This window comes from Manis pentadactyla, chromosome 4, assembly GCF_030020395.1.
Source record: "Manis pentadactyla isolate mManPen7 chromosome 4, mManPen7.hap1, whole genome shotgun sequence".
Taxonomy (NCBI): Eukaryota; Metazoa; Chordata; class Mammalia; order Pholidota; family Manidae; genus Manis; species Manis pentadactyla.
This window is the reverse complement of record NC_080022.1, coordinates 134,959,864-134,984,835: the sequence shown is the minus strand read 5'-3', so window position 1 is coordinate 134,984,835 and position 24,972 is coordinate 134,959,864. Positions and strand designations below refer to the sequence as shown.

General features: G+C 38.4%; 1 protein-coding gene across 4 annotated transcripts in view; it reads left to right on the top strand.

Moving 5' to 3' along the window:
* Nucleotides 1–24,972, top strand: part of NDEL1 (nudE neurodevelopment protein 1 like 1) — a 68,301-nt gene that overhangs the window by 13,059 nt on the left and 30,270 nt on the right. For 3 of the 4 annotated variants that reach the window (XM_036896177.2, XM_036896176.2, XM_036896178.2), the window contains exons 1-7: nt 3,247–3,402; nt 11,509–11,606; nt 12,520–12,673; nt 13,567–13,715; nt 15,405–15,541; nt 16,698–16,871; nt 21,167–21,258. In XM_036896177.2, the coding sequence (XP_036752072.1) occupies nt 11,521–11,606; nt 12,520–12,673; nt 13,567–13,715; nt 15,405–15,541; nt 16,698–16,871; nt 21,167–21,258 (792 nt within the window). In that variant the 5' untranslated portion in view covers nt 3,247–3,402; nt 11,509–11,520. Of the gene's footprint in view, nt 1–3,246; nt 3,403–11,508; nt 11,607–12,519; nt 12,674–13,566; nt 13,716–15,404; nt 15,542–16,697; nt 16,872–21,166; nt 21,259–24,972 lie in introns of those variants that run through there. The other variant, XM_036896179.2, reaches the window with a different exon arrangement.

The following is a 24,972-nucleotide window of genomic DNA, read 5'->3' as shown; positions in this document are numbered from 1 at the left end:
CCAAAGGAACTTCCATTTTCCCCACAGAAGCATATTAAATGTGTTTGCTAAAAAAAAAAAAAATGTGTTTGCTAGGTGCCTATTGCTGGTGGGTATTAGGACAGACAACACTGTCCCTGAGCTCAGTGAGCTTTGGGGAGGTCGGTCACCTCTATGACCAAAAGGCCATGTTTAATAACTCTCCTGTGACCTATATGGCACTCTACTTGAGCTCAGAGGAAGGAATACTCACTTTGGGTCTTTAGGCATCAGGGGAGGTTCCTGGAGGATGTAACACATGAGTGAGACTTCAAAGGCAGAGAAGAAGATGGGTTGGCCAAGCCTAGGGAGCAGCTGCAGTGCACAGGGCAGCGGAAGTTAATAAACGGCACAGAGAGCAAGGGAACTATCCATTTGGGGGATGCAAGGGAGAGTCTGGTCAGGCCCAGATAGGTGAGCTGTAGGAAGTAGACTGTAGAAGTGGTTTGGAGTTGTTCAGGGAGGGCTTTGAATGCCAGACTTTGCAGTTTGTATTGTATCACAAAAGCAATAGGATGCCCAAACAAGTTTTGGAGCCAGTGGTGCTCTGTACACAGTGGAATTTTAGATGGCTGTGTGGACTGCTGGGCTGGAGCTAGAAGAAACTAAAGGGAGAGAAGTTTGGGAAGGACAGCTAAATAGGAGGAGACTTTGGACTGGGGAGATTCAGGGAGACAATACTGGAAAATGGGTTTATTTGTGAACGTTTATGAAGGGAAAGTTTTTGGGTTCAGCGACCATGTGAGAGAAATGAAAGGTGGGGAAGGGATAACTAAGGTGATTTGATGGGGCATTTGTGCCTCGCTGGCTAGGGGAGTGATGACACCATTGGCAGACACATGAGAACTGTTTTGGAAGTTTCCACTGGGGCAAAAGGAGAATCCGTTTGGGGTTTAGATGTGAAGAGCTGGAGGTGGCAGTGGGACATCTGGCAGATGTATCCAGCAGGCCATTGGTAACGCTAGTGCATGCTCTCAGTGACTGTGACATTGACCCCTTGTAATGGGTCTCATGCCTCAGCAAATCCCCTTCTGATGGTTTATGAGGGCAGAGGGTGGTGCAACTCTCACTTTTTCTACCTTTACAAAGCTGATTTTGTAACATCTTTTCCCCTCAGAGGCTGCCTTGAGTCTTCATTCCCCCTTTACTTTCCTTGGCTGGATATGAAAGCAGAGAGTGGGGCAATGGTTGCTGATTGTTACTTGGGAGAAAGTTCAACCAACACAGAGGAAGGAGATTATGAAAGGGCTTTGCTACCTCTGAGAGCCCTGCCAAGCACAGCCCATTACGATGGGGCCAGGATGTCAGTTCTGACATACACCAGCTCTGGGTCTGGCCTGGGTGGGAGAGGTGCTGGCCTGGAAGATGATGCCAGCATCTTCTGGACAGCCTGGCTTACCATTAGGTGACTCAGTGTGTTTTCAAGGACGACATCAGCCAGGAGGCGGGGATAAGAGCTGAATCCTTTATTTGTTTTTTCCTCTTGGGATGGGACTGTTCTATCTTGGCACTAGGTTCATAGGAGACCTCCTTGCCTGATCACTGCTCTGCCTGTAATTTCATGGGCCAGAGCACAGCTGCAGCCAGGGCAGCAGAGCTCCAGAGCCTGAAACAGCTTCCACAATGTCCCGGGTCATCGGGCTTGACTAAGACATGCTTGGGTTTAAAACCCAGCCTCTTTGGGTCTCAGTTTTCCAATATATAACATAGAGGTAATTATCCCAGACTCACAAAGTGCTTGTGGAGATGGAGGGAGGTAATGTATGTAAACACTGGCACAGTAGTCAGTCCAATCCATGATAACTGTTACTGGTAGTACCCCTTCCTTAGCAGTAGTATAACTGTGGTTAACAGTGTGCTTTCTGGAGTTAGGCAATACAGACTAGGTGGGCTTGAATCCTGAGTCTTTTTTTTCAAGTTGAGTTAACCTTGGGCAACTTCATCTTGTTGAGTCTCAGTTACCTCATTTGAAAATGGGAATAATAATAGTACCTCACTCAGAGTCAGTAAAGATTAAATTATGCAAACTAAGCATTTAGCACAATTGCCGGTACATACAAATGGTACAATAAAAGGGAATTATTATTATTATTGTGGTCTTTTCAACCCTGTCTGTATCTTTCAGTGTCTAGCTCAGCATGGGAAAGGTGCCTCCTTCCCCCAAACCCCATTAATCACTTCTCTGATCTTCACTGATTGGGTACTTCTTACCATCCATTGTGCATTGGTCCCTTTTATGTCCATTTCCTCAAAAAAAAAATTGGACCTCTCAGGCTAACTTTGCTCTCACCTTGAGGCCTGTCTACACACATCATTATTGTGTTCAAAGCACCCACAAATTCCAAGAGCACTGACATCAGAGAGAAGTATGTTGTACATCACACAGGAGAAGTTCCTAAAGCTGTTTTTTAAAACAGTTCTATTCCTTCAAGTGTCCATTCCCTAAGCAGTAGCTCATCCTCCTTTCTCCCCTTTCAGGGCTGCACCCCCCTCAGCCTTCTTCCAAGTTCCCTTCCCGATGACTATAAAGTGAATTCCTAGTCCTGTAAAATGGCTTCTACGCTTTAGGAGGCCCCGGGGGACGACAACACACCCACACCAACCCACCCACCCACACACTTATATAAATACACACTTAGAGATATTATATAAATGGACATAATTATTCCCTTGGTGCCCTCAACAAACCACTCATTCAACAAATATTTGAGTGCTCACTTTGTGTCCAGGACCAAGCTATCTGTTGGGATAACAGACATAAGAGGCTGTAGCTCTCATGGAACTATCATCCTACTGGAGGAAGAGAACAAGGATAAAAGTTCAGCTAGTGGATGTGCCATAAAAACAACACAGGTCTTTGTGAGAGGGTGATGGGGGCGCTAAAACACCGCTGATACTCTGGGGCGGTCGGGGATGGACTCGGAGGTGGAATCTGAGACGAGATTCATCTTATGGACAAGAAATACTGAAACACTGACACTTAAAGGAACCGGGAAGCAGATTCTCATCCACGGTGGTACCACCTTCCCGAGTGGGAAAGAGTGTTGGGTAACCGTCGAGGCCCAAACCCCGCCCATCGCTGTGTCCGGGGGCGCCTGCGCAGAAGGACACCGGCAGCCTGACGTTCGCGCGTCATCTTCGCCACAGCCCCTCCCTGGCCGCCCGCGCGCTCGTGCGCATGTCCCGAACCGCGCCTCCGTGCGTCACAGAGTGGCACCCAGGCAACCCCTGACGTGTCGGGGAGGAGCCGGCGCTGAGGTGCGCGGAGTGGAGGTCGGTTCTGCGGAGAGCAGCGGAGCTGAGCTGTTGGGCGGGCCTCTCCAGGCCGGCGGAGCAGAGACGTCGGCCGAACGGCGGCGAACATGCGCTTTTGACACATTGGAGGTGAGCCCGCGGCTCGGGGCCGCTCCCGAGGGAGCCGGGCCGGGCCAACGGCCCCGAGGCCTCTCCCCGGGGAGCCTGCCGGCCCCGAGGCTGTCTGAGGCCCCGCTGGGCTGGGCCCGGGTTCTGGGGCGGCCAGTCCGGGGGCCGCCGTTCCAGCCTTTCTAACTGCCTACCCACTACCCTCGTCCCAGGTGTGGCCCGCCAGGGGCGCCGGGAAGGGCGCGAGTCCGGCGGCCTCCGGAGGATGTGGCCGCGTCTGGGGGTGAGGGAGGAGGCCGGAGGCCGGGACGTGGCACCGTGGGCTGGGGCGCTGGTTGTGCAAGGGGCAGCTCAGTTGGAGGTGGCAGCGGCGCGCCTAGCACTCCGCGCCCACACGCCCTCCCAGGCCCCTCAGCCGGGGGGCTGTTCGGCGAGGTTGGATTTTGAGCCCTCATTGCTTCTCCCGCGGGGGGCGAGAGCGGAAGCTGCCCCGTCGGGCTCCTTTGGCATTCGCTTGACTTCCCGCCCCAGACTGCTAATCACCTCTCTGGGAGTTCAGAAAAGTCTCGCCAAACGAGTTCGGGTTGCTTGTGTTCGCCTCTTTTTTTGTGGGAGGCAACGAAGTAATAACCCTTTAAGTTTTGCCACGGAAGTGAGGGTTCTTTCACTACACATAATTACATTGCATTTCTGTAGTGCCTTTACACATTTCAGAACACTCTTGCTCTATCTTTTGAACTTCATCGCCCAGTGGTTGTGCCTGGTTCTGTTACGGACATTTAACTGATGGGGAAGTTGAGCCTGGGTGGTGTGGGGGTGGGGTATCAGTGATTGATACTGTGGAGTCTACCAACTGGTGAGTGGTTTCTCTTGGATAAAAATTTAGGCTGGAGTTAATGGCTTCTTTTTTTGGAGTTTTTATATCCTTTTCAGCTAGAAAGCAAAGCAGAACATTTTACTTGCCGAAAATATACCAGTAGCTAGTAAAAGAGTTTTTCAAGTATTTTTGAGCAGGCTCATCTAGAAAAAGAATTGCTATTCAGGCATAAGAAAAAATCCTACTCTGAAACGTTCACGGGTTGCTGGCTAATTATTTTGTCTGATAAATTGTGTTGCTCTAAATGCACTTATGAAGTAAAATAATGGCTTTGCTAAATCATGAAGGTGGGGTAAAGTTCCACATTAAGTCATGGGTTGAAAAGAAGTAAAGGGGAACTGAGTAAATAAAAAGCTGTCCTACGACTTTTTATTAAAATTATTATGTAAAATCAGAGATAATAAGACTTTTAGCGGGGTTGACCTAATTGCTTAATCTTATGCAGCTCTTCCTTTTTAGTTCTGTTTTGAGTTTTTAAATTAAATTGAAGTTGGATCAGGAACACTTAAACAGGAAACCAGTGAAAGCTTAGATCTTGCTTTCATGACATCTGTAAAACTTGTTTTTATTCTCATTTTAAATTATGCTGAGAAAAATAAAATGCTGAGAGAAGTTTGGTTACTAAAGCTTAAAATTAATTCTGATGTACTTCTGAGCACTTGATAAGGTAGAAAAATAAGTTTGATAGGGCCAAAAGGGAGATGGTATTTATGATTAACTTATTGAAAAGTTAAAAATTCTGTAAATGTCACCTTTGGGAGTAGAGGAATTTGCTATAAAGTGAGTTCCAAAAGACCTCTTCCAGTCTCAGTAGTCCATTGTACAACTGTTAACAAGAAGACAGTATCATAGAAAATGGATTGCACAAAAAGTAGTTTACCTGTAACTACACCATTTTGGACAGGCTGTTTAATACCCAAGTGAACTGATTTGTTGTTAGATATCTGAAGGTCATGTATGTAAAAGTTGTCATACTTTTGAGATTCACTGTCCATCCATATGAGACATGGTATTGAGGGAAGATTTGGGTAGCAGGGCAGAGTACATAATTATCTGCCTTCATTTCAGCTTCAGAACATCATCGATGAATCATTAAAACATTTTTTTTTTAAAGCAGTGTAGTTTTCTGTATTGGCTAACTTTCTATATATCCTTAGTGTCTCCAGTTGCATAGTTCAGATAACACAATGAACACATCCTTCCACTGTAATTTGAAGCAAACTGAATAGACTGTCTTTACAGGCCTTCAAAAGGTCTTTTGAATATCTGCCTTAGTAGCAAATTTTTGTTCTTTGTTAAAAATCAGATTTTTGGAAAGGTTAAGTCTGATGAATAAAATTAGAGTGGTAAAGCTGGCTGATACCAATTGGGAAGCAGTAAAAATGAGGTGTGTGATCCCAAAGAAAGAACTTTTTGTTTAGTTTTTAATGTGGCACTTCAAGACTATTCCAAAAGAGGTTTTAGAAATGTTTTCAGTAATGGTGGTCATATTTGTGTGTTATAAATTCTGAAGCACATTTATTTTGTGGTCATACTTCAAAGATGAATTACCATTTTTTAAATAACTTAAATTTATGTTGCATTTACTATGTGCCAGGCTCTGTACTGAGTAAAGAGTAATATTAACTCACTTAATCTTCACAACAACCCTATTTTAATTATTATCCCCATTTTTCAGGTGAGGAAATGGGACCCTGAGTTGAGTAACTTGCCCAAGGTCACCTAACTAGTGAGTAGAAGAATCTGATTCAAAACCAGGCAGTTTGGACCCAGGATTTGGGCTCTCAACTTCTATGCTGTGTTACTTCTACCAGAAGTTACCTGGTTAAATGTTTTTAATTGGTTTGTTCTGATGATGGTCATTTCAATAAGTTTTCTGGTGTTGATTACAATACTGTTTGAGGAGTTGGTAAGCAATTTGTAGAAGTAGCCTGTTAATTAGAAAAATCGTCATCAAACTAAGTTTACATAAAATTCAGCAAATAAATAGAGAAGCTGTGTGAAATAAAAGCACATATTAAAAAAATAATTTTGCTAGAACTATTTGACACTAACCATAGTAAGTTGGATAAGGAGGATACAAGAAACAGAACTACTACTCAAGGAGTTTCACATGAAAGGCTATTTAAAACCTGAGTCATCAGCGAACACATGAAAAAGCTGGTAGCTGTGTTAAGAATATGGGCTTATTCAAGAACCAAAAGACAGGGACAAATGGATATGTTATAGTACACCCAGAGGTGTAAACAATGAGATTCCTCAGGGAACACCACTTAGCTAATTACTCTTTCAAATAATAACTGCTATAGGTCTTCTAATACTGTATAAATGGGTCAGTAACAACAAAAAACATTTTCACACAGAAAAGTTTAAAACTGGGCATGTGAATGATAACATTTATAGACCAAAAACAACCCTAATCCTATTTGATGAAGGATTGGCTCCACATTAAAATACATTCAAATAAATGTTAGATGTCAAGGAAGTCATTATGAACTTCTTAAGGACTCTTGCCCATGGACTACACAATCACTGGTATTATCAATTGGTGCATAGTAAGAGAAAAAGTACCGACAACTTAAAAAGTACTGTACTCACAAATAAAACATTGAGATACCAAAGAAGCACCGTCCCTCAATTCCAGAAGGGCATATAGTAATCCAGAGAAAGTCCAAAGCATGATAGTGAACATATTTTAGGGACCAAGATGGCTGCCAAGCAAGTATAAACTAAAAAGAAAAAAAATATTCGCTTTGAGAAGATCAAGGTTGAGAAGTATTAGCATCACAATCTACAAAATTAGAAAGGGCATGAGAAGGAAAACAAACTTGTTCACCAAATCCTGGGATTTTATGAGGGGGCAACACACAAACACACAGTGAATTTAAGATGAAAAATGGGATATTTGTTAGTGGCTATAAAATTAGAGAACTTATATCAATTGTATAAAGTAATATAGAATCAGTAAATTAAAAACGTTAGACTTGAATCTTTATGATTAATTAAAAATATTTAAATATATAAAATATTTTATATAAAGGTAAGGGTCAGGACCTTCTTACACTGTTTTGATTCCTCTAGTTTCCACTTGCTTTTTTGCCTTTAAAAAAAATTTTTTTTACTGACACAGCCTCAGATTTATCCATCTTCCCAGTCATGCTGTCTGTTACATGGGATTCCTTGTTTTTCCTGGTGCCATCCATCTGGCTGAGTTACTTTCTGGGCCTGATGGACTAGGTGGGCCTCATCTTGGGACATCTCTTCCTTGCAGTTCTGGGTTGGAGCCACTGTTTCCTGTACTCTGTGCTGTCCACATCTTGGTCTTCTCTCGTCTTTTGTTCCCGTCTTAGAAGTGTGTGGGAGGTAACCCTCCAGAGTTCTTACATGAGAAAAAAGTTCTCTCATTTCCTGAATTATCTGTTTCCTCTCAGTTCAATAGGTTCTAGGATTTTCTTATTCATGCTTTTGGGTTTTCTCATTTGTCTGGTTGTTTTTGGTTGTTCATTAATATTTAAGACTGAAGGGCTGGACAGTGGTTATTTTAGGTAGCAGGTGGTATCTCCAAGGGTCTCCACAGTAAGTCCCATCAGCTCCCTATTTAATGTGGAGCCTACTACACTGGGTTTTCTAAGTGATCGTGCATGTAGCCTTGCATGTGTCAGTCAGACTGATAATTTTGTTTAGCTGAGAATGATAGGTTTTATAATCCTGATTTAATTCATAGTGATGTATTGTGAGGTAGAAGTAAACAATGCACAAATCCGTCTCCATTCCTGAAATAGGAATTTAGATACTAATAAAGGAAAGCAGTACTTAAAAAGTGAAGAGGGAATTATTAAAGAAAGCTTATATGTCAGTTCAAGTTTTTGTTGAATTTGTACTGTGTTCCATGTTTCTGGAGATGGAGAAGGAATTATAAGTAAGACAGGAAGGAAGTCCTGCCCTCCCGGAACTAGCTGGAGAGAATAATTTCATTTCTCTTCAAATGTTTCTTGTTTAAGATAGAGTAAGTGGCAACAGAACTTTGCTTCTTGTGTCCTAATCTTTGTAACAGTTTGCAAAGCCATAATTTATTGGCTTGTGTATCAAAAGTGGCATGTTTTTGAGCTGCACATTGGTACATGGTTGTCAGTGTTCAGCTGGCAGGTGCATCCATCCAGACTTGAGGACTAACGCCCAAGAGCTTCTTGAGAGCTGGTTTCATAGACTTCAAATGTAATCAACAATTTTGGGGGCATTTTTGGGAGACTTTCTGTAGAACATTTAAGGTACACAGTGATTGTTGCCTCATTCCTAGAGCTTCTCACATGTCTTGTAATTATATCTTCATCTGGATTGTTAATATGAAATATGTCCCTCCCCTCAAAGAGTTGTTGATACTACATGATGATGCCTTTAAGTGCTTTGGATATTGTTTTGAAATACAGACACTTCTTGATGCTAGATTAGCCTCATCCTCATTCACACCTTACTACACATTTAAATTACATTTACAAATAAGATTATCCCTACATCTGAGAAAACGGAATGGGCATTGGGTGAAGGGATAGGATCATAAAATTAGTATTATTTATTAATTGTTATACGTACTTGAAGAAACACAGGTCACCTAACCTAAACTCTCATTAGTTGAAAAATCTGAGACTGTAAGAGATTAAAAGCATATTGCTTAAGGAATTTAATGGCAGAATTGGAATCCTAGAAAACTGTCTCAATAGGACTCCCAACTGTGAGGCTTACATTGTGCTGTCATACTATAAGTGTATCTGCAAGATTAGAATAATAGAAAAGTGTGCCAGTAGGGGTAATCATGTAGGGGTAATCATGATGAGAGGAGTGTGCTTTTGGTGCACTATATATTTATCTAGTACTTAACAATGTCTGACACATATTTGTATGCATTATATGCTTCCTTTGAACAAAGTGTTATTGTTGCCCTGAAGGGATGAAAAGTATGTCAAGGGTCCATCTCTTTTCAAAGGTTCTTTTTTTAGGCTGATTGGTAATTTAAGACAGTTGGAAGATTGACTAACATGTCATTAAATAAAAGGAATAATAGATGGTTGTGGTCAGCAAAGACTTGACCAAATGAGAAAAAATTGCAGTAGACCTAAAAGGAATTAAACTAAGTGTATAAAGTTACATTTTAATTTTATTCAACTGGAATTTCACTCATGTACCTCTTTGGTATCCCACCCTGAAGTTGGAGCTCTGTATTTGTTTTTTTGATATTTTTATTTTTATTTATTTATTTATTTTTTAATTGAAGGGTAGTTGACACACAGTATTACATTAGTTTCAGGTGTACAACACAGTGATTCAACATTTATATAAATGATAATTCTAGGTACCAGCTATCACCATACCAAGTTGTTACAATATTTTGACTATATTCCTTATGCTATACATTACATCCCGGTTACTTATTTATTTTACAATTGGAAGTGCGTATATATATATATATATATATATATATATGTATATATATAAAATATATTTTTTTGTGAGGGCATCTCTCATATTTATTGATCAAATGGTTGTTGACAACAATAAAATTCTGTATAGGGGGGTCAATGCTCAATGCACAATCATTAATCCACCCCAAGCCTAATTTTCGTCAGTCTCCAATCTTTTGAAGCTTAACGAACAAGTTCTTACATGGAGTACAAATTCTTACATAGTGAATAAGTTACATGGTGAACATTACAGGGGCAGTCATCACAGAAGCTTTCGGTTTTGCTCATGCATTATGAACTATAAACAGTTCAAATATGAATATTCATTTGATTTTTATACTTGATTTATATGTGGATACCACATTTCTCTCTTTATTATTATTATTTTTAATAAAATGTTGAAGTGGTAGGTAGATACAAGATAAAGGTAGAAAACATAGTTTAGTGTTGTAAGAGAGCAAATGTAGATGATCAGGTGTGTGCCTGTAGCCTATGTGTTAATCCACGCTAGACACGGGCAATAAAACATCCACGTATGCGGAAGATTTCTCTCAGAACAGGGGGTGTATTTGTTTTTGTGTGTGACTTTTGCTAAACCTTTATGAATGGATAGTGCTAGATAAACTCCCAAGTTGGTTAATTTACTTTTAAAGTTGGTCTTTAGTTCTTGCTGCCCAGTATAGATTAGGTTGAATCAATTTTGGTTCAATTTAATAAATGTTATTGAGTTTCTATTGTACAGGCATTGTACTGCGATATAAAGAATAATAATATACAGACTGGTAGAGGACATAGACTGTAGCAAATGCATTGCTATGTGCTATATCATGAAAGCATGTAAAGGGTATAGAGGTAGCCAAGAGTGTGGGAGATTTTAGCACATATCTGAGTGAGGGCAGGAGAGCCTTTCTGGAAAAGATGACAGCTTTTAAAGGACATGTAGGAGCTTTCCAAATACACAAGGAAGGGAGAGCCATTTCAATTAGAGGAAACATCCAGGCTTGAAACAGAATGGTGTGCTAAGACGATTTTGAACACTATTGCTGGCATATAAAGTGGGGTGCTTGTGGAGGGGGATGTAGGAGGTAAGACTGAAATGCTCTAGGCCTGAATCTAGAGCAAGCCAAGTGTCTTTGGTATTCCATCTAGCCTGACAATCAGTTAGGAGTTTTAGGTAGTCAGTTCAAATGCAAGGTTAACTAAATACTTTTTCCACCTCTGAACACTTTGTGAGAAGAATTGAGACAAAAGAACATTGAAGTTGGGGGATTAGTGGACTTAATTTCTACATTTTAGAAATATAATAATAGTAAATTATTGGGAATGTGGTGTCTAATTTCCTAGTAGGGTCAGTTGGCATAAAATGTTTCATGCAGGTGTTTTGAAGCAGTTGTACAGCAGAGAAAGGCATGCAATAGTATCAGCTGTGATAATAAGCTTGTTTCAGTCACTTGGTTTCCAGAAGACCAGTTGGCTGTAAACCAGCTGCTGGAGCCCTGTGTGCAGGATGATTCTGTGAGGCCATTCATTCACCCAGAGCCTAGTGCTTCAGCACAAAGTGCTTCATGCTTTGTTGATCTGTTCCCCAGTCATGACCACATTCACAATATGGTTGGTTCCTGAGAGGGGGGAAGTGAAGTGATTTATGTTTTCTGAGTTATAATAATCAACCACTCTTAGAGTCTTTTCTATTTAGTTCCCTCTGGAATGCTGCAGATTTAGTGTTGTGCCAGGTTTTATACTTAGATTCTCATGTTGTCTATTTAATTTATGTTTGTCTTTAATTTTTCACAGACTTTCTTGATCATGGATGGTGAAGACACACCAGATTTTTCTAGTTTAAAAGAGGAAACTGCTTATTGGAAGGAACTTTCCTTCAAGTATAAACAAAGGTAATGTTGAAATGCATCCTAAAATAGGGGAGGGTATTTGGAATACACCATCTCTATCATGTGCATTTTTTTTTTTTTTAATTTAGAGTGTCAGATTTAGGTTTGGGATTCTTGAAATAGTCATAGAGTTGCTTGTATTTGAATAGTATAAAAATGCCATAAATCTTTATATTACTCAGATTGTTAAAAGAGTAAGAAAACTTAGTGTTATTTTTGATTTACTCTGCTATTTTACCTCCTCTTATGCTTATTATTATACTTGGCCATCTTTGGCCTCCTGTGTGTGCACTGATTCTGTCTCATCATTTTAGTCTTTGGGAGATCTGATAAGGTGTCTGGGGCTGCATACAGCAGACTTTATTTCTCTTCAGGCAAATGTTATCAGTGTCTGCAGCCAGCAGAGCTTTGAGGGAGGGAGAAGAATTTCAGGGGTGTGGAGGATTTATGAAACCTCAGTTTATTTGGGAAAACTTTTAGATAACCTTTTAAACACCAAAACAAATTTCTTTTTAAAATGGAATCTTTCTAAAACATATATACATTTTCCTACTTAGGTTAACAGAGTTTACTAAGCCTTATCAAACCTTTTATTGCTATTCCGTTGTTATCGAAGAAGCTGGTTATTGTATCATGGTAGTGGACTAGTTTGTGGCATAGTAATATGTGCTTCTTTAGTAATATGTTAAATAAGAATGATCTAGGAGTGAGTATATCTCTTTTGGGCCTTATAACCCATTTTCACTGAACCCTGAATATAGAGTAAGAGATGCAAAACAGATTGTCTTTATTGTGTTCTATATCTTACGAGAGCATTATCATTCAAGCAAAATTATTGAATTGATACATAATCATCTTAAAGATGATCCTTAATGATTCCCAGCATAACTCACTTCCCCATTTTGTTTCTGATTAGCTTCCAGGAAGCTCGGGATGAGCTAGTTGAATTCCAGGAAGGAAGCAGAGAATTAGAAGCAGAGTTGGAGGCACAGTTAGTACAGGCTGAACAAAGAAATAGAGACTTGCAAGCTGATAACCAAAGACTGAAATATGAAGTGGAGTCATTAAAGGTAATTGTGGTAGTAGAAGCGGGTGTCATGTGCTGGGTTTATTAAAATGAGAAATATTTTTTCAGATAGATCTCAAGAGGAATAGGCAACAACAAATGATTAGGTAAAAGGAGGCTTAAAGTGAATATTTGAAATAAACTTTTTTTTTGTGAAACTAAGGGAAAGGCGGTTTAGAGGTTAGGAGTTCACTTAGAACCTCTGTAGCTGTTAGTTTTTTTTAAATCTATAATGTTCCTACAAAAATGTATTATAGTTTGTAGTTCTACAATTTTCAAAACCTGCCTGAATATTTTTGATAGTGGTACTTTAAAATTATATTTGTATGAAATTCACACTTATTTCATTATTGTTCATCCTTTACTTTTGAAGTTTAGTTTGGGTTAAAAAAATTCTCTTCTTACAAGGAATTTTCAGGAGTAAAAGGATTAACCCCTTTTGTGGCTTAGTCAAATGCTTAGGGTATTTCTGTTCCTGGGGAGTGCATGTTTTTTTGGGAAGGTATGGATGAGCAGGTAAGGGGTAGGGAATTTGAACCTTGAGTGGCAGCCTACTTCTTTGTGCCTACCCTGGGCTGCATTTAGCCTGAGAACCCAGAGGTTCCCCCATTAAGTTTGGGGTTTTTGAGGAAAAGTTTCATTATTTTACTTCTTTCAGAGAGATCATTATTAGATTTATTTCTGAGAGGAGAATGGTTGACTCCAAATTTTATATGAGTTAAGGCACGTTGAACAAATGTGTCATTATTTTAGAATATTTTAAGAAGGAGAAGGGTAATATTGGCTCAGATTGTGGGTGAATTTCTTGGATTACCCCCTTCATTTGGGTTATATCCTTCATTAAGGAAAATTATTTATTAATGACACTCATTTTCCTTCCTATACACATGCCTTCAGGAGAAGCTAGAACATCAGTATGCACAGAGCTACAAGCAGGTCTCAGTATTAGAAGATGATTTAAGTCAGACTCGGGCCATTAAGGAGCAGTTGCATAAGTATGTGAGAGAGCTGGAGCAAGCCAATGATGACCTGGAGCGAGCAAAAAGGTAAATGAGTGGTGTGTATTTCCTTAGAATAACCAAAGTTGGCAGTCAGTAAAACTCTGTGTCTTTAGGCTCAACCTATCACTAAGATCTTAGTCTCGAAACATTACCTTTTGGTATTTCATGTCACATGTAACTCAGCATTGAAGCTAACCAAAAATCCTTATCTCCCCAGATATGCCCTTCCAAGCCTCTCTTTCCATTTTCCCTTTTTCTTTCATGTATCATTGTTGGCCCTATTGGTTTTTCTTTAAAATACATCTCATTCATTCCTCAACCTTTCCCTCTGTGTTCTCAATACTACCACACTTTTTGTAGGTGCTCACATTTTATACCTGAATTCTGCCGTTACTCTCTAGCTGATCTGTTTTTACATTTTTCTTCTTTTCATTCTGTTCTAATACTAATGAAATTGCTCAAAATATTGCTTTCATTATGATTTTGCTGAACAACCTAGAGTGTCTTCCTGTTACTGTTGCTTTCATCTATCTACAATTTGTTGTTTCTTAACCATTCCAAACTTCATTTGTATTACTTTACAATTATTGTCTGGTGTTCCTTTTCTTAATATTTGAGTGACTCTTAAATGTCTGATGTGATATTAAGAGTTCAGGATACAAAGATAAGCTAACTACCGCCCTTGGGTGTGACAGATGTGGACATCTCATATGATTACTATTCTAGGAAAAGAGTGTATGCCAGGCTGTAGAGAAGGGAGCAGCTAAAGTGTCCTGGGAGAGTTGGGGAAGCCCTTACAGATATTAAAGTGGAGTCTGCAAGGAGGGCTAGAAGTTAACTGTGTGAAGAGAGATATAATAATAATATTTTACTCTGATTGATGTGTATAGAGACAATATGACTGAATAAGATGACACTGGAAGGTATTTGAGGCCAGATTGTGAAGAACCTTGTTTGCTGTGTTTGAAAGTCATTCTATAGGCAGTGGGGGCTCTTCAGAATTTTTTAAACAAAGGAGTAATGCCAGATTTTGATTTGAGAAGTTAATACTGAATAATTAGAAGTACAGAGGAGGAGATATAAAGACCATTTAGAAATATTTTAGGTGATGGATAAAGAATTAAGCCAGGGGCAGAGGTTGGAGGAAAGCAAATGGAATTTGAATGACATTTTGATAGTTGACAGGACTTAATATAATTGAACATGGCATTAAGAGTTCTAACGAGGTTAGGGAATTTTATTTTTGTAGCAGGGGGCACATAGTAGGTGCATGTTAATATTTGTTGAAGAACTGAGTAAGGTGAGAAATGAAGGATGAAGATTTGATAGGAAATAAATGGAGTGGGACCTGGGACTTTGTGTTTTTAACAAATTCTTAGTTATTCCTTACATACTCTACAACCATTGAAAAGTTTTCTTCCTGAAAATGTGTAAACTTGATTGTATTGTGTTTAAAATCCAGTGGGGAGATATAGATTGTGTAAGAAGTGGCCTTCGTTAAAGGAATTTAAAAGAATTTAGGTGGAAATTTAAGAGATGGGACCATATTGAATGGCGCCATATCAAATGATAGTAGGTAATACTAAATGCCACTGGAGGTCAGAAGGGGATGAGATCTTTCTCTTTCATGGAACAGGCTTTCCAGGTCAGGAAATGTCATGAGACAAACTGACAGTTTCTTTTTGTATTAGCTATTTGCACGTTATTTAATTCATGGACTCTATTTTTTTTTAGGGCAACAATAGTTTCACTGGAAGACTTTGAACAAAGGCTAAATCAGGCCATTGAACGAAATGCATTTTTAGAAAGTGAACTTGATGAAAAGGAATCTTTGTTGGTCTCTGTGCAGAGGTTAAAGGATGAAGCAAGAGGTAAAAATTATAACTTAAAGAGTATCCATTACCTTACTGTCCCTAAGCCAGAGTTCTAAGCTAGCTTTATAGCTTTAAAAAGGCCAACTTTTTAAAGCTATGTACATTTATATAATTTTGTTAGACACTATACTAAGTAAGTGCTTTTAATCTGTTAAAATACTTAATACATCATCAACTCTAGGAGAGTAGGTATTATCCCCATTTTATAGGTCAGAAAACTGAGGAATATTTATTAAAAAATGAGGAAAGGAAGGAGAATTTTAAAGGAAAGTATATACTCATATGCATAATGTGTGTATAAAAGTATAACTCCTCATTCTCTCTCCTCCCAGCCCATGGCGACGTCCATTCTACTTTCTGCCTTTTATCAATTTGACTATCCTATGCTCCTCATTTAAGTGGAATCATAGTGTGTGTCCTTTTGTAACTGGCTTATTTCACTTAGTGTAGTGTCCTTGAGGTTCATCCATGTTGTAGTATGTATCAGAATCTCCTTCTTTCTACGTCTGAGTAACATTCCACTGTATGTATATATCATGTTTTGCTTATCCATTTATCCATTTGTATATATATCCAGAAGTGGGGTAACTTTCTTTCTTTAACATAAGCAGGTTTCCTATATGTCAGTTTTATTAATTTTAGAAAAGAAAACATTAACGTTGGGTTAAAAATTTTAGTATTTGAAAGCAGAAAATTCGCAACTATTCTGAATACTTTCTGAAATAAAATATTTCATTTTGACAAAAATGGGTTAATTAAAAATGTATAAAAAATATCAACCTATTTAAAATTATAAAATGTACTTTGTTGATGTTGCAGTAATCCCCAAACTACATCATTTCAAAATAAAAGCAAATGAGTTGATAGTATTTATTTTTGTTTCATATACATACTTTCACTGAGTTCTACTTTGGACTCTGCCCTATTTCTTTTTGCATATGGGCATAAATAACTGTTCTCTTAGGTTATAGCATTTTTAAATTCTAAAAGATCATTAGACAATAGGGTTGTCATTTTTATTCCCCTAGAAATAAATAAGAAATTCATTTTGGAGAAATAGTAATTTAGGAAGGGTGTCTTAATGGTATTTCATTGTGACTTTGATGTATTTGCTTCCTCTAACGAGTGTTGCTACCTTTGCAACATTTTACAGACTTAAGACAAGAACTAGCAGTTCGGGAAAGACAACAGGAAGTAACCAGGAAGTCAGCTCCTAGTTCTCCAACTCTAGACTGTGAAAAGATGGATTCTGCTGTCCAAGCATCACTTTCTTTGCCAGCCACTCCTGTTGGCAAAGGAATGGAAAATAGTTTTCCTTCACCAAAAGGTTTGTACTGTCTTTTCTTTTTGAATCTGTGGTAGATTATCAACTTAAGAGGACTTGCTGATGAAGCAGGGGTTGCTAAAGTTTAAGCAATAATTTCGTTTAAAAGTTGATTAAATCTAGCATTATGTGAAGCGGAAGAAGGGATTGGTTTTCTAGGCCACTCATTCATAGGCAACAACGAGATGATGGCACATTGAAATTAAGAGCAGCTTAATAAATGTAGATTTTAAAAAGTTAAAGGTTTTTAAGAAAAGTTAATTTTTTTATTATAGCAATAATACATGTTCATGTAGAAAAACTTAAAAAAGAATAAAAACCCGTCTGCAGCCTTAACTATTTAAACTGCTGTTAACAATTTGAATTTCTTTCTATTGTGTGCACATCTCCTTATTACATATGAGTTTTGGGATCATTTAAACAAAGTTTTACTTCCTGCTTTTGCCACTTAATATATCATGGAAGACTAGCAGTCTGTATACACAGAATGTGCAGAGACTTATCGAGTTACTGTTCATACTCTTGTAAGATTGGCTTTGATGGACATGTCCATTCTGGTACATGCCTCAGCTGCCATTTTCAAAGGTGACATTCAGAGTAACTGCTGAGTAGTACGTGGAAAGAGAGTGTTCCTTCTGCCATCAGCCAATGTGCTTTTTTTTTTTAACCTAGATAAACAGAAAAAAACCATTTAGTAGCTACTAGATAGAACCTGAGCTTGGAACCCTGACGTTCTCAATTCAGATTTATTTAGTTTTTGCCACTTGCATAACATATTTCAGCTACTCCCACTTCTCCATACTTTTTCTCCCCTTATTGAAGCTATCTTTATTCCTGCCCCTTTAAAAAATAGACTTTATCTTTGGTATGAGAAGGTTTTTCTGTCTGGGCAATTAGTGCAGTAAGCACTCTGTATCTGTGTTGCCCAGTGTGGTAATTACTAACCATCACTATTTAAATGTTTATCAATTTAAGAGAATTAAAGTTTAAGATTCAGTCTTTCAGTTGCATTTGCCACATTTCAAGTGCTCAGTAGCCCTTGAATAGATGACTCATTCTATGTTCACCATGTTGTAAGGTAAAATTAGATAAGGAATGTAAAAATGTTACATAGTCATAAGGTGTTATTAATTGTACTGTATATGCTGAGTTTCCTACTGAGGACAGAGCAGGCAGGATATAGATTATAACAGTCATCAGAAGTTCACTCTGTCCATATTTCAGAGTGGCTGCTTGTGTATTTGAAGGCCTCAGAATTACTAACATTTGAGAATTAACAAAGTTTTGGTTTTGTTACTAATTAGCATTATGCAGAAAAGTTCTGAAAACTCTTCAGTTGAGTACTAATCAGAATAGTCAAGAGACTCCATCAAAGGGACCCCCAGAGGAGGCGCACATTATCTATCGATCTATCTATCTATCTATCTATCTATCTATCTATCTATCTATCTATCTATCTATATCTATCTATCTATCTATCTATCTATCTATCTATCTATCTATCTATCTATCTATCTATCTATCTATCTAATCTATTTATTTTTATTAAGGTATCATTGATATACACTCTTACGAAGGTTTCACATGAAAAACATTGTGGTTACTACATTCACACATATCAAGTTCCCCCTATACCCAATTGAAGTCACTGTCCATCAGTGTAGTAAGATGCCACAGAGTCACTGCTTGTCTTCTCTGTGCTACACTGTCTTCCCTGTGACCCCCTCCACACCATGTATACTAATCATAATACCCCTCAAGCCCCTTCTCCCTCCCTCCCCACACACCCTCCCCCACCCATCCCCTTTGGTAGCCACTAGTTCCTTCTTAGAGTCTGTGAGTCTGCTGCAGTTTTGTTCCTTCAGTTTTGCTTTGTTGTTATACTCCACAAATGAGTGAAATCATTTGGTACTTGTCTTTCTTTCTCTGCCTGGTTTATTTCACTGAGCATAATACCCTCTAGCTCCATCCATGTTGTTGCAAACAGTAGGATTTGTTTTCCTTTCATGGCTGAATAGTATTCCATTGTGTATTTGTACCACCTCTTCTTTATCCATTCATCTACCTATGGACAGGACACTTAGGTTGCTTCCATATCTTGACTATTGTAAATAGAGGTGCACATTCTTTTATAGCTTGTTGGAGTTGTCATTAGGGACTTGGCTGGGATGGGTGTGGAGGGCAATAGGACATAGAGTTTGCTCTGGCCTAGAATTAAGATATGTCAACCCTAAGGCAGTAATGTTTGTCCAGATAGACACATTATTACACTGGGACTGAGATGCAGTGTACTGGATAATTGCAGTTTCATGACGAGAAAGTCAGCACAGACCTAGTGAGAGTAGCAGTTAGAAGATTTGGTGGCACATTTGAAGAGCTCATCTCTGAAATGGGTCTATCTTTAATTGGGTATTATTGGTACAGTGCCTGTTTCCAAAAAGCATTTAAGGTAATGCAACATGAAGCATGCATTTAATAATACCTAAGTACAAAATTTGAGAAGGATAGGGAAAAATGAGATCCAGAAATCCCTGCCAAGAAAATTATAGCAATTTATTTATATCACACTGAGTACCTTTTATATGCCATATAATATTCTAGGTAATGGGATTATAGTGATTAATAAGACAAAGTCCCTACCTTCAGTGAGTGTATATTCTAGAGGACAGGAACAATAAACAATAGCAGAGGCAGCCGCAACAAAAGCACTCTACAGAAAATATGAAAAACCATAGCTAATATTTATTGAGTACTTAGTTTAGTATGTGCTAGTCATTTAAAAAGCATAGTAACTTAAAAAACTTTATGTAATAAAAGTATATTAATTGTGTCTTTAGCACAATTAAGGACAGGCCATTTCAGAGATCAGCTCTTTAGTCGTGCCCCCCATTTCTCTAACCTGCTACTCTCACTAGGTCTGTGCTGACCTTGTCATCATGAAACTGCAGTTATCCAGTACACTGCAAGTTTTTATGAATTAAACTTCATAAAAACTTATAAATACTATTATTAGCCCTCTTTTACATATGGGCAACTTACTCAAGATCACACAGTGACTAAATGGCAGGGATGGATTTGTATCTAGCAGTTTAGCCCAAGAGCTCTTAAACAGTATGCCATATTATCTCAAAGATAAAGTGAAGAAATTTGCACAACTGAAAACCTTTCCTGAGGGACATGAACAAAGAGGTACATGGCTATCAGGCTAAATGCTATGGTTCTGAGTAGGAAGACTTAATTTTGTTGCAGTACCCATTCTCCCTAAATCAATCAATAATTTAAATTTATATTAAAACTCCTAAAATTACTCTGAAAGAATAAATGTGCAAGAAATAGCCAAGAAAATTTAAAATAGTTTAATAACAAGAATAGGCTTTGTCCTTTAAGATACCAAAATATAGCTAAAGCATCATATTCCTGGTGGAGTAGACTTATAATTTAATGGAATTGAAATATTGAGGGAATCCAGTATATGATATTATCTCATTTCAGGTAAGATATATCTTCACTAAATGATATTAGGACAATCGGCTGTCTATTTGGAGGAAAAAAATTTAGATGTTTAATGAATTAAATGATCTAAATAAAGAAAATTTTAGGGAAAGATTAGGAGAAAATATGGGGAGCATTATAATATTGAGGTGAGGAAACACAGGCTTCCCCCATCAAAACACAAAGTTTAAGAGATAAATGTCACACTGAGAAATACAACATGTGTAAGAGAAAGGGAGAGTTCTTTGTGTATCAGTACCTTTGCAAAGTAATTAAAGGAAAGGTAACTCAGTAGAAAAAAGTGCAGAGGATAAACACGATTTTCAGAAGAAATCCAAATGACTGCTTACTAAGGGAACAAATTAAAACAAAGTCATTATCAAATTGGGCCCCCCCCCCAGAGAGATAATGCCTAATATTGAGGGTACCACTGTACAGATTTATGGTATCTGCACAGCAGTTTTGCAGAACATTTGGCAGTGTATATTATGATGAAAAAATTTGGCATATCCTCTGACTCAGCAGTTTTCTTTTTTGGAATCTCTTCTCCAGGAATGCATGTCTAGATATTTTAAGGATATATGTCCTTGTAGCATTATTTGTAATGGTCAAAAATTGGGTATAATCTAAATATCATTTGGAGAATGGCTCAATATATCTATGGTATCTTCTACTTTATCCTTTATTCATAGTTTGGAATACTATATTAATTTTTCACTGAGTGTGTATTGCTTTTAATAGCAATAACAAAATACAGCTGTAAAGGGAACTGCAAATGTGATCACTTGCTTTTTATTTTTCTCCAGCTATACCGAACGGTTTTGGTACCAGTCCACTAACTCCTTCTGCTAGGATATCAGCACTAAACATTGTGGGGGATCTCTTACGGAAAGTAGGGGTAAGCATTCAATCATTTATCACTAGGTGTTTCAATTGCCAAGGTGTTGAATTATTTATTCATTTGGAGTGAGGGAAGGAAAAAGGATACTTTCCTATAGTAAAGGCTGTAATTAAGCTAAGAAGCAAAAATACCCAGTGACCAGCAGAGACTGGTCCAGATAAACACCACCAGGCCCTGGGCTTGTCAGTGCCTCTGCAGGAGGCCTTGCATGCTGAGCTCCCAGTTCTCACTGGGCATTCTTCCTATTCGCCTGGCTGTTTCTGCCTCATGACTCCTCCACCTTTTTCTCAAATACTTCCTCTCTAAGGCTTGCTGTGTGTTTTATATCACTAATTCTGTTCTTTGCTGCTACCATTCCCCCACCATCCCCTGAGCTTTTTCTTTATAGGACTTTAGCATTGGCACATGACAAGACTTCCTACTCTTAGTCATGCCCAGTTTCTTTGGCCACCTCAACATCTGTGCTATCTCCTTGGCTCTGACCTTGTATTCCAGAACAGTTGGGCTTTTGAAATATTTAACTTGTTTTTCTGCTTATTCAGTTTTTACTTTGTATAATACCTACTCTTTAACCTTCTCCAGAGTTAGTACTTTTTTTTTTTAGCCATCTCTTGCTTTCACTTTCTTCCTACTCATCCATTAGCCCACAGATCGCTTACTCTGTTACTGTTGACCATGGTCTCTTTAACCATGAAGGAGACCTGCATTCTGTATCATTTAAGCAATTGGACTTCTCCTTCCCTACATCCAGATCACTGGATGCAGTAATCGTGGATTTATGCCACTACAAAGTGAACATTTCTTGCATTAGTTCCTTTTCCTATTTCTCTCAGTGACTTTTCTCTCTCTTTTCAATAATCTGCCCCGGAAACTTCCCACTATCTACCGCTCCTCTTATTTATTTACTTTTTTTGTGTGTGAGACACTTTCTGAAAAAAGCAGAAATTGCATTATACCTTATATGAAGAAGAAATTGGAGGCCAAGATACATGGTCCTATGTTTACCTCTTCTGGCTTGTCAACTTATTTTCTGACCATTGGATTAACTCTAAATCTGCGTTTTACAGTTAGCAGAAAAAGTAATGTGCACAAATCGCTTCATAGAGGACAGAGTCATTCCTCACTCCTAACAACCATTTTAAAATCCTATTTGTTTTAAGAATTGTGGTATGTACCTGTATAGTCAAAGTAGTATGCTTATTTTTTGGTACTTATTAACTTTAAGCAAAAAGATGAGTTTAACTCACATCCCCCTAGTTTATTTACTTTTTGTTCTTTTGGTTATTTTTATAACTTTAAATGACATGTCTAATGTTTCTGAATTTATTAGATATATCTCAGCTCCCTATTGTATGTGCCTCTCTGTTCCTTCTTAAACTCTACATTGGGTGGTTCTGAAAATTGAAAATTAGTTGACAGCATCTGCAGTATTATGCCCATGTATATATTATTTACTGTATAATCATAGAGGGGGAGCTGGGCTCTTGAATCATTTTATTTGTGCTGCTCAACAGATGTTTCAAGCATTTTGTTCTTTATCATTTAATTCAAAATCATTTTTTTTTTTCATGTTTGTATCATAGCTGACTTGTATGCCTAGAGTTCTTAATTGCCTTTTTTTCCTTGTGGTTAGAAAGTGGTTAGAGATATAGTGGTTGCTATATCTCATATCTTCAGCTTCCTATTCACACTTGTTGCTGAATGCTCTGATATGCTTTAGGAGGCCTGCACTGCTGTCACCCTTGGACTTTTCTTCATTATATTCTTAGGTTAGTTCTGTGTATTTCTGGACTTTGTGTTGTCATCTTTCTTTGTTCCTTGTTTGTTTTGCTTTGGTACCTTAACTCACTTAGAAATGGTACATGAAAGCTGAACTTGGGAGTCTTTGCATGGTTTATCCATTCACCTGACAGTCTGTCTTCTGAGATGTCATCAGAACTCTTGGTCTGCGGTTACCTGCCAGCCCCTGAATGCTTTCATGAAGATTTTGTTGCCTGCTTCTTTGCACTGCCTTTACGCTCTGACTTGCATGGGGAGCCCTATCCCCACTCTTGCATACTTTTCCATGGAGACATCAAGGCCAACTGATTTAACTTTGCTTCCCTCTCTTACCTTCTTTTATTACTCTCCTATTATTACCTCTATTTGTAGCCATTCTTCCTTTTAAGCTCAGTGGTAAAAGTATCATATTCCTGTCCGTGGCTAATTTTGTCCCTCTGCATTGGAGCCCATTCCTTCTAGCTTCCTCATCTTCATGTCTCTAATATCTTCAGCCTTGTGCTCTATTCTAATGTTTATATGTAACATTTATGTTTTACACATTATGTGTTACGCACATATATGCTTTATATGTAGTATGTATTACATACTACACAATTTTTAAACTGTAAACAAAAATAAAAACAGCTATTCTTCCCTTCTACCTTACATCTCTCTTTAGCTGTCCTCCTATTTCTCTCGGTCCCTTCACAGCCAAGCTCTTTGAAAGCATGCCTCCATTTATTGTTAGCATTTTTGACTGCATACAACTCCTGAGACACCCTGTCTGGGCCCTGTGCCCACTCACTGCACTAAAATTGCTCACTGATGATCTCAGTGCAGTCAAATCCAGTGGATGCTGTTCTGCCCCAATTTTACTTGAAATATTCAAAACCAGCTTTTTTTTGGAAATTCCTTCTTTCTTCTGCTTCTCTGATGCTGTCTCAGGTCTGCTTCCTGCCTTCTTGCCCATTTGTCTTTGCCATCTTGTTGAGTCTTAATCTGCCCATCCTGTCAGTGTAGATTTTACTCAGAGTTCTGTTCTTGATTTTCTGTATTATTACAACTATGGTTTTGTCTACTGCCTGGTGTGGATATCTTCTAAACCTTGATCTCTAGACTGCTCTTTTCCCCTGAGTGCCAGACACAGTCCTTGTACGTGGATGTCTCACTGATTCTGAGACACAGCCCATGACCTACTGTATGATAAATGCTCAGCAGATATATGAATGAGTGTCTTTAGTAGTGGAGATTAGTGGCTGTCAAGTTTTACTGTGTATGTGGATATTTAACAAATTGCTGAAATAATGCTTATTCAGAGCTTATCCTACAAGATTATTACCCAGTCCCTCATTCCCTCCTTTCTGTTGTTACTTTACTAGATCATTGGACTTCGTTCAAGGAAAGGAGAAGAGAAGGAAGTTTCAGTTTGTTTTTGCTACTGTTTCTTAACAGCTCTTAATAAAATTGTGGGAGAAGGATTCTCAAAGTGAAATATATGTTATCTGTGGATTTATCTGTACATTCCCAATCTCTTAGTGTAATGGATAATAAGAATGGACTATTTTTTGTCTCCCCCACCGTAGATTATATTTTCCCTTTTTTTGGAAGTGCGAGAGGTTTGATTTGTTTTAAGTGTTTCTGGGAAAGGTGGAGTTTGTGTTATCTGTGTGTGATGGAAATAGATGGGAAACTCTGTTCTTTTCATGTTACCTTTTCATGTTATCTGTAGAGCCTGGCAGTGGCCAGGTGTTGTGACAGGTACTAAGAAGGGCACCTGATTAGAGGTAGATGCTAAAAGTCCAGTGTCATTTTCAGGTGAATTATTTAATTATGGACAGAAGGTATCAGTTAGATATTTTATAGTCTGTTCTCAGAAGTAGAATAGCTTCTAACCTCATGTGAGGTGTTGTAAATGCACTTCTCCATTCTGATGCAGTAGAGCCGACTAAA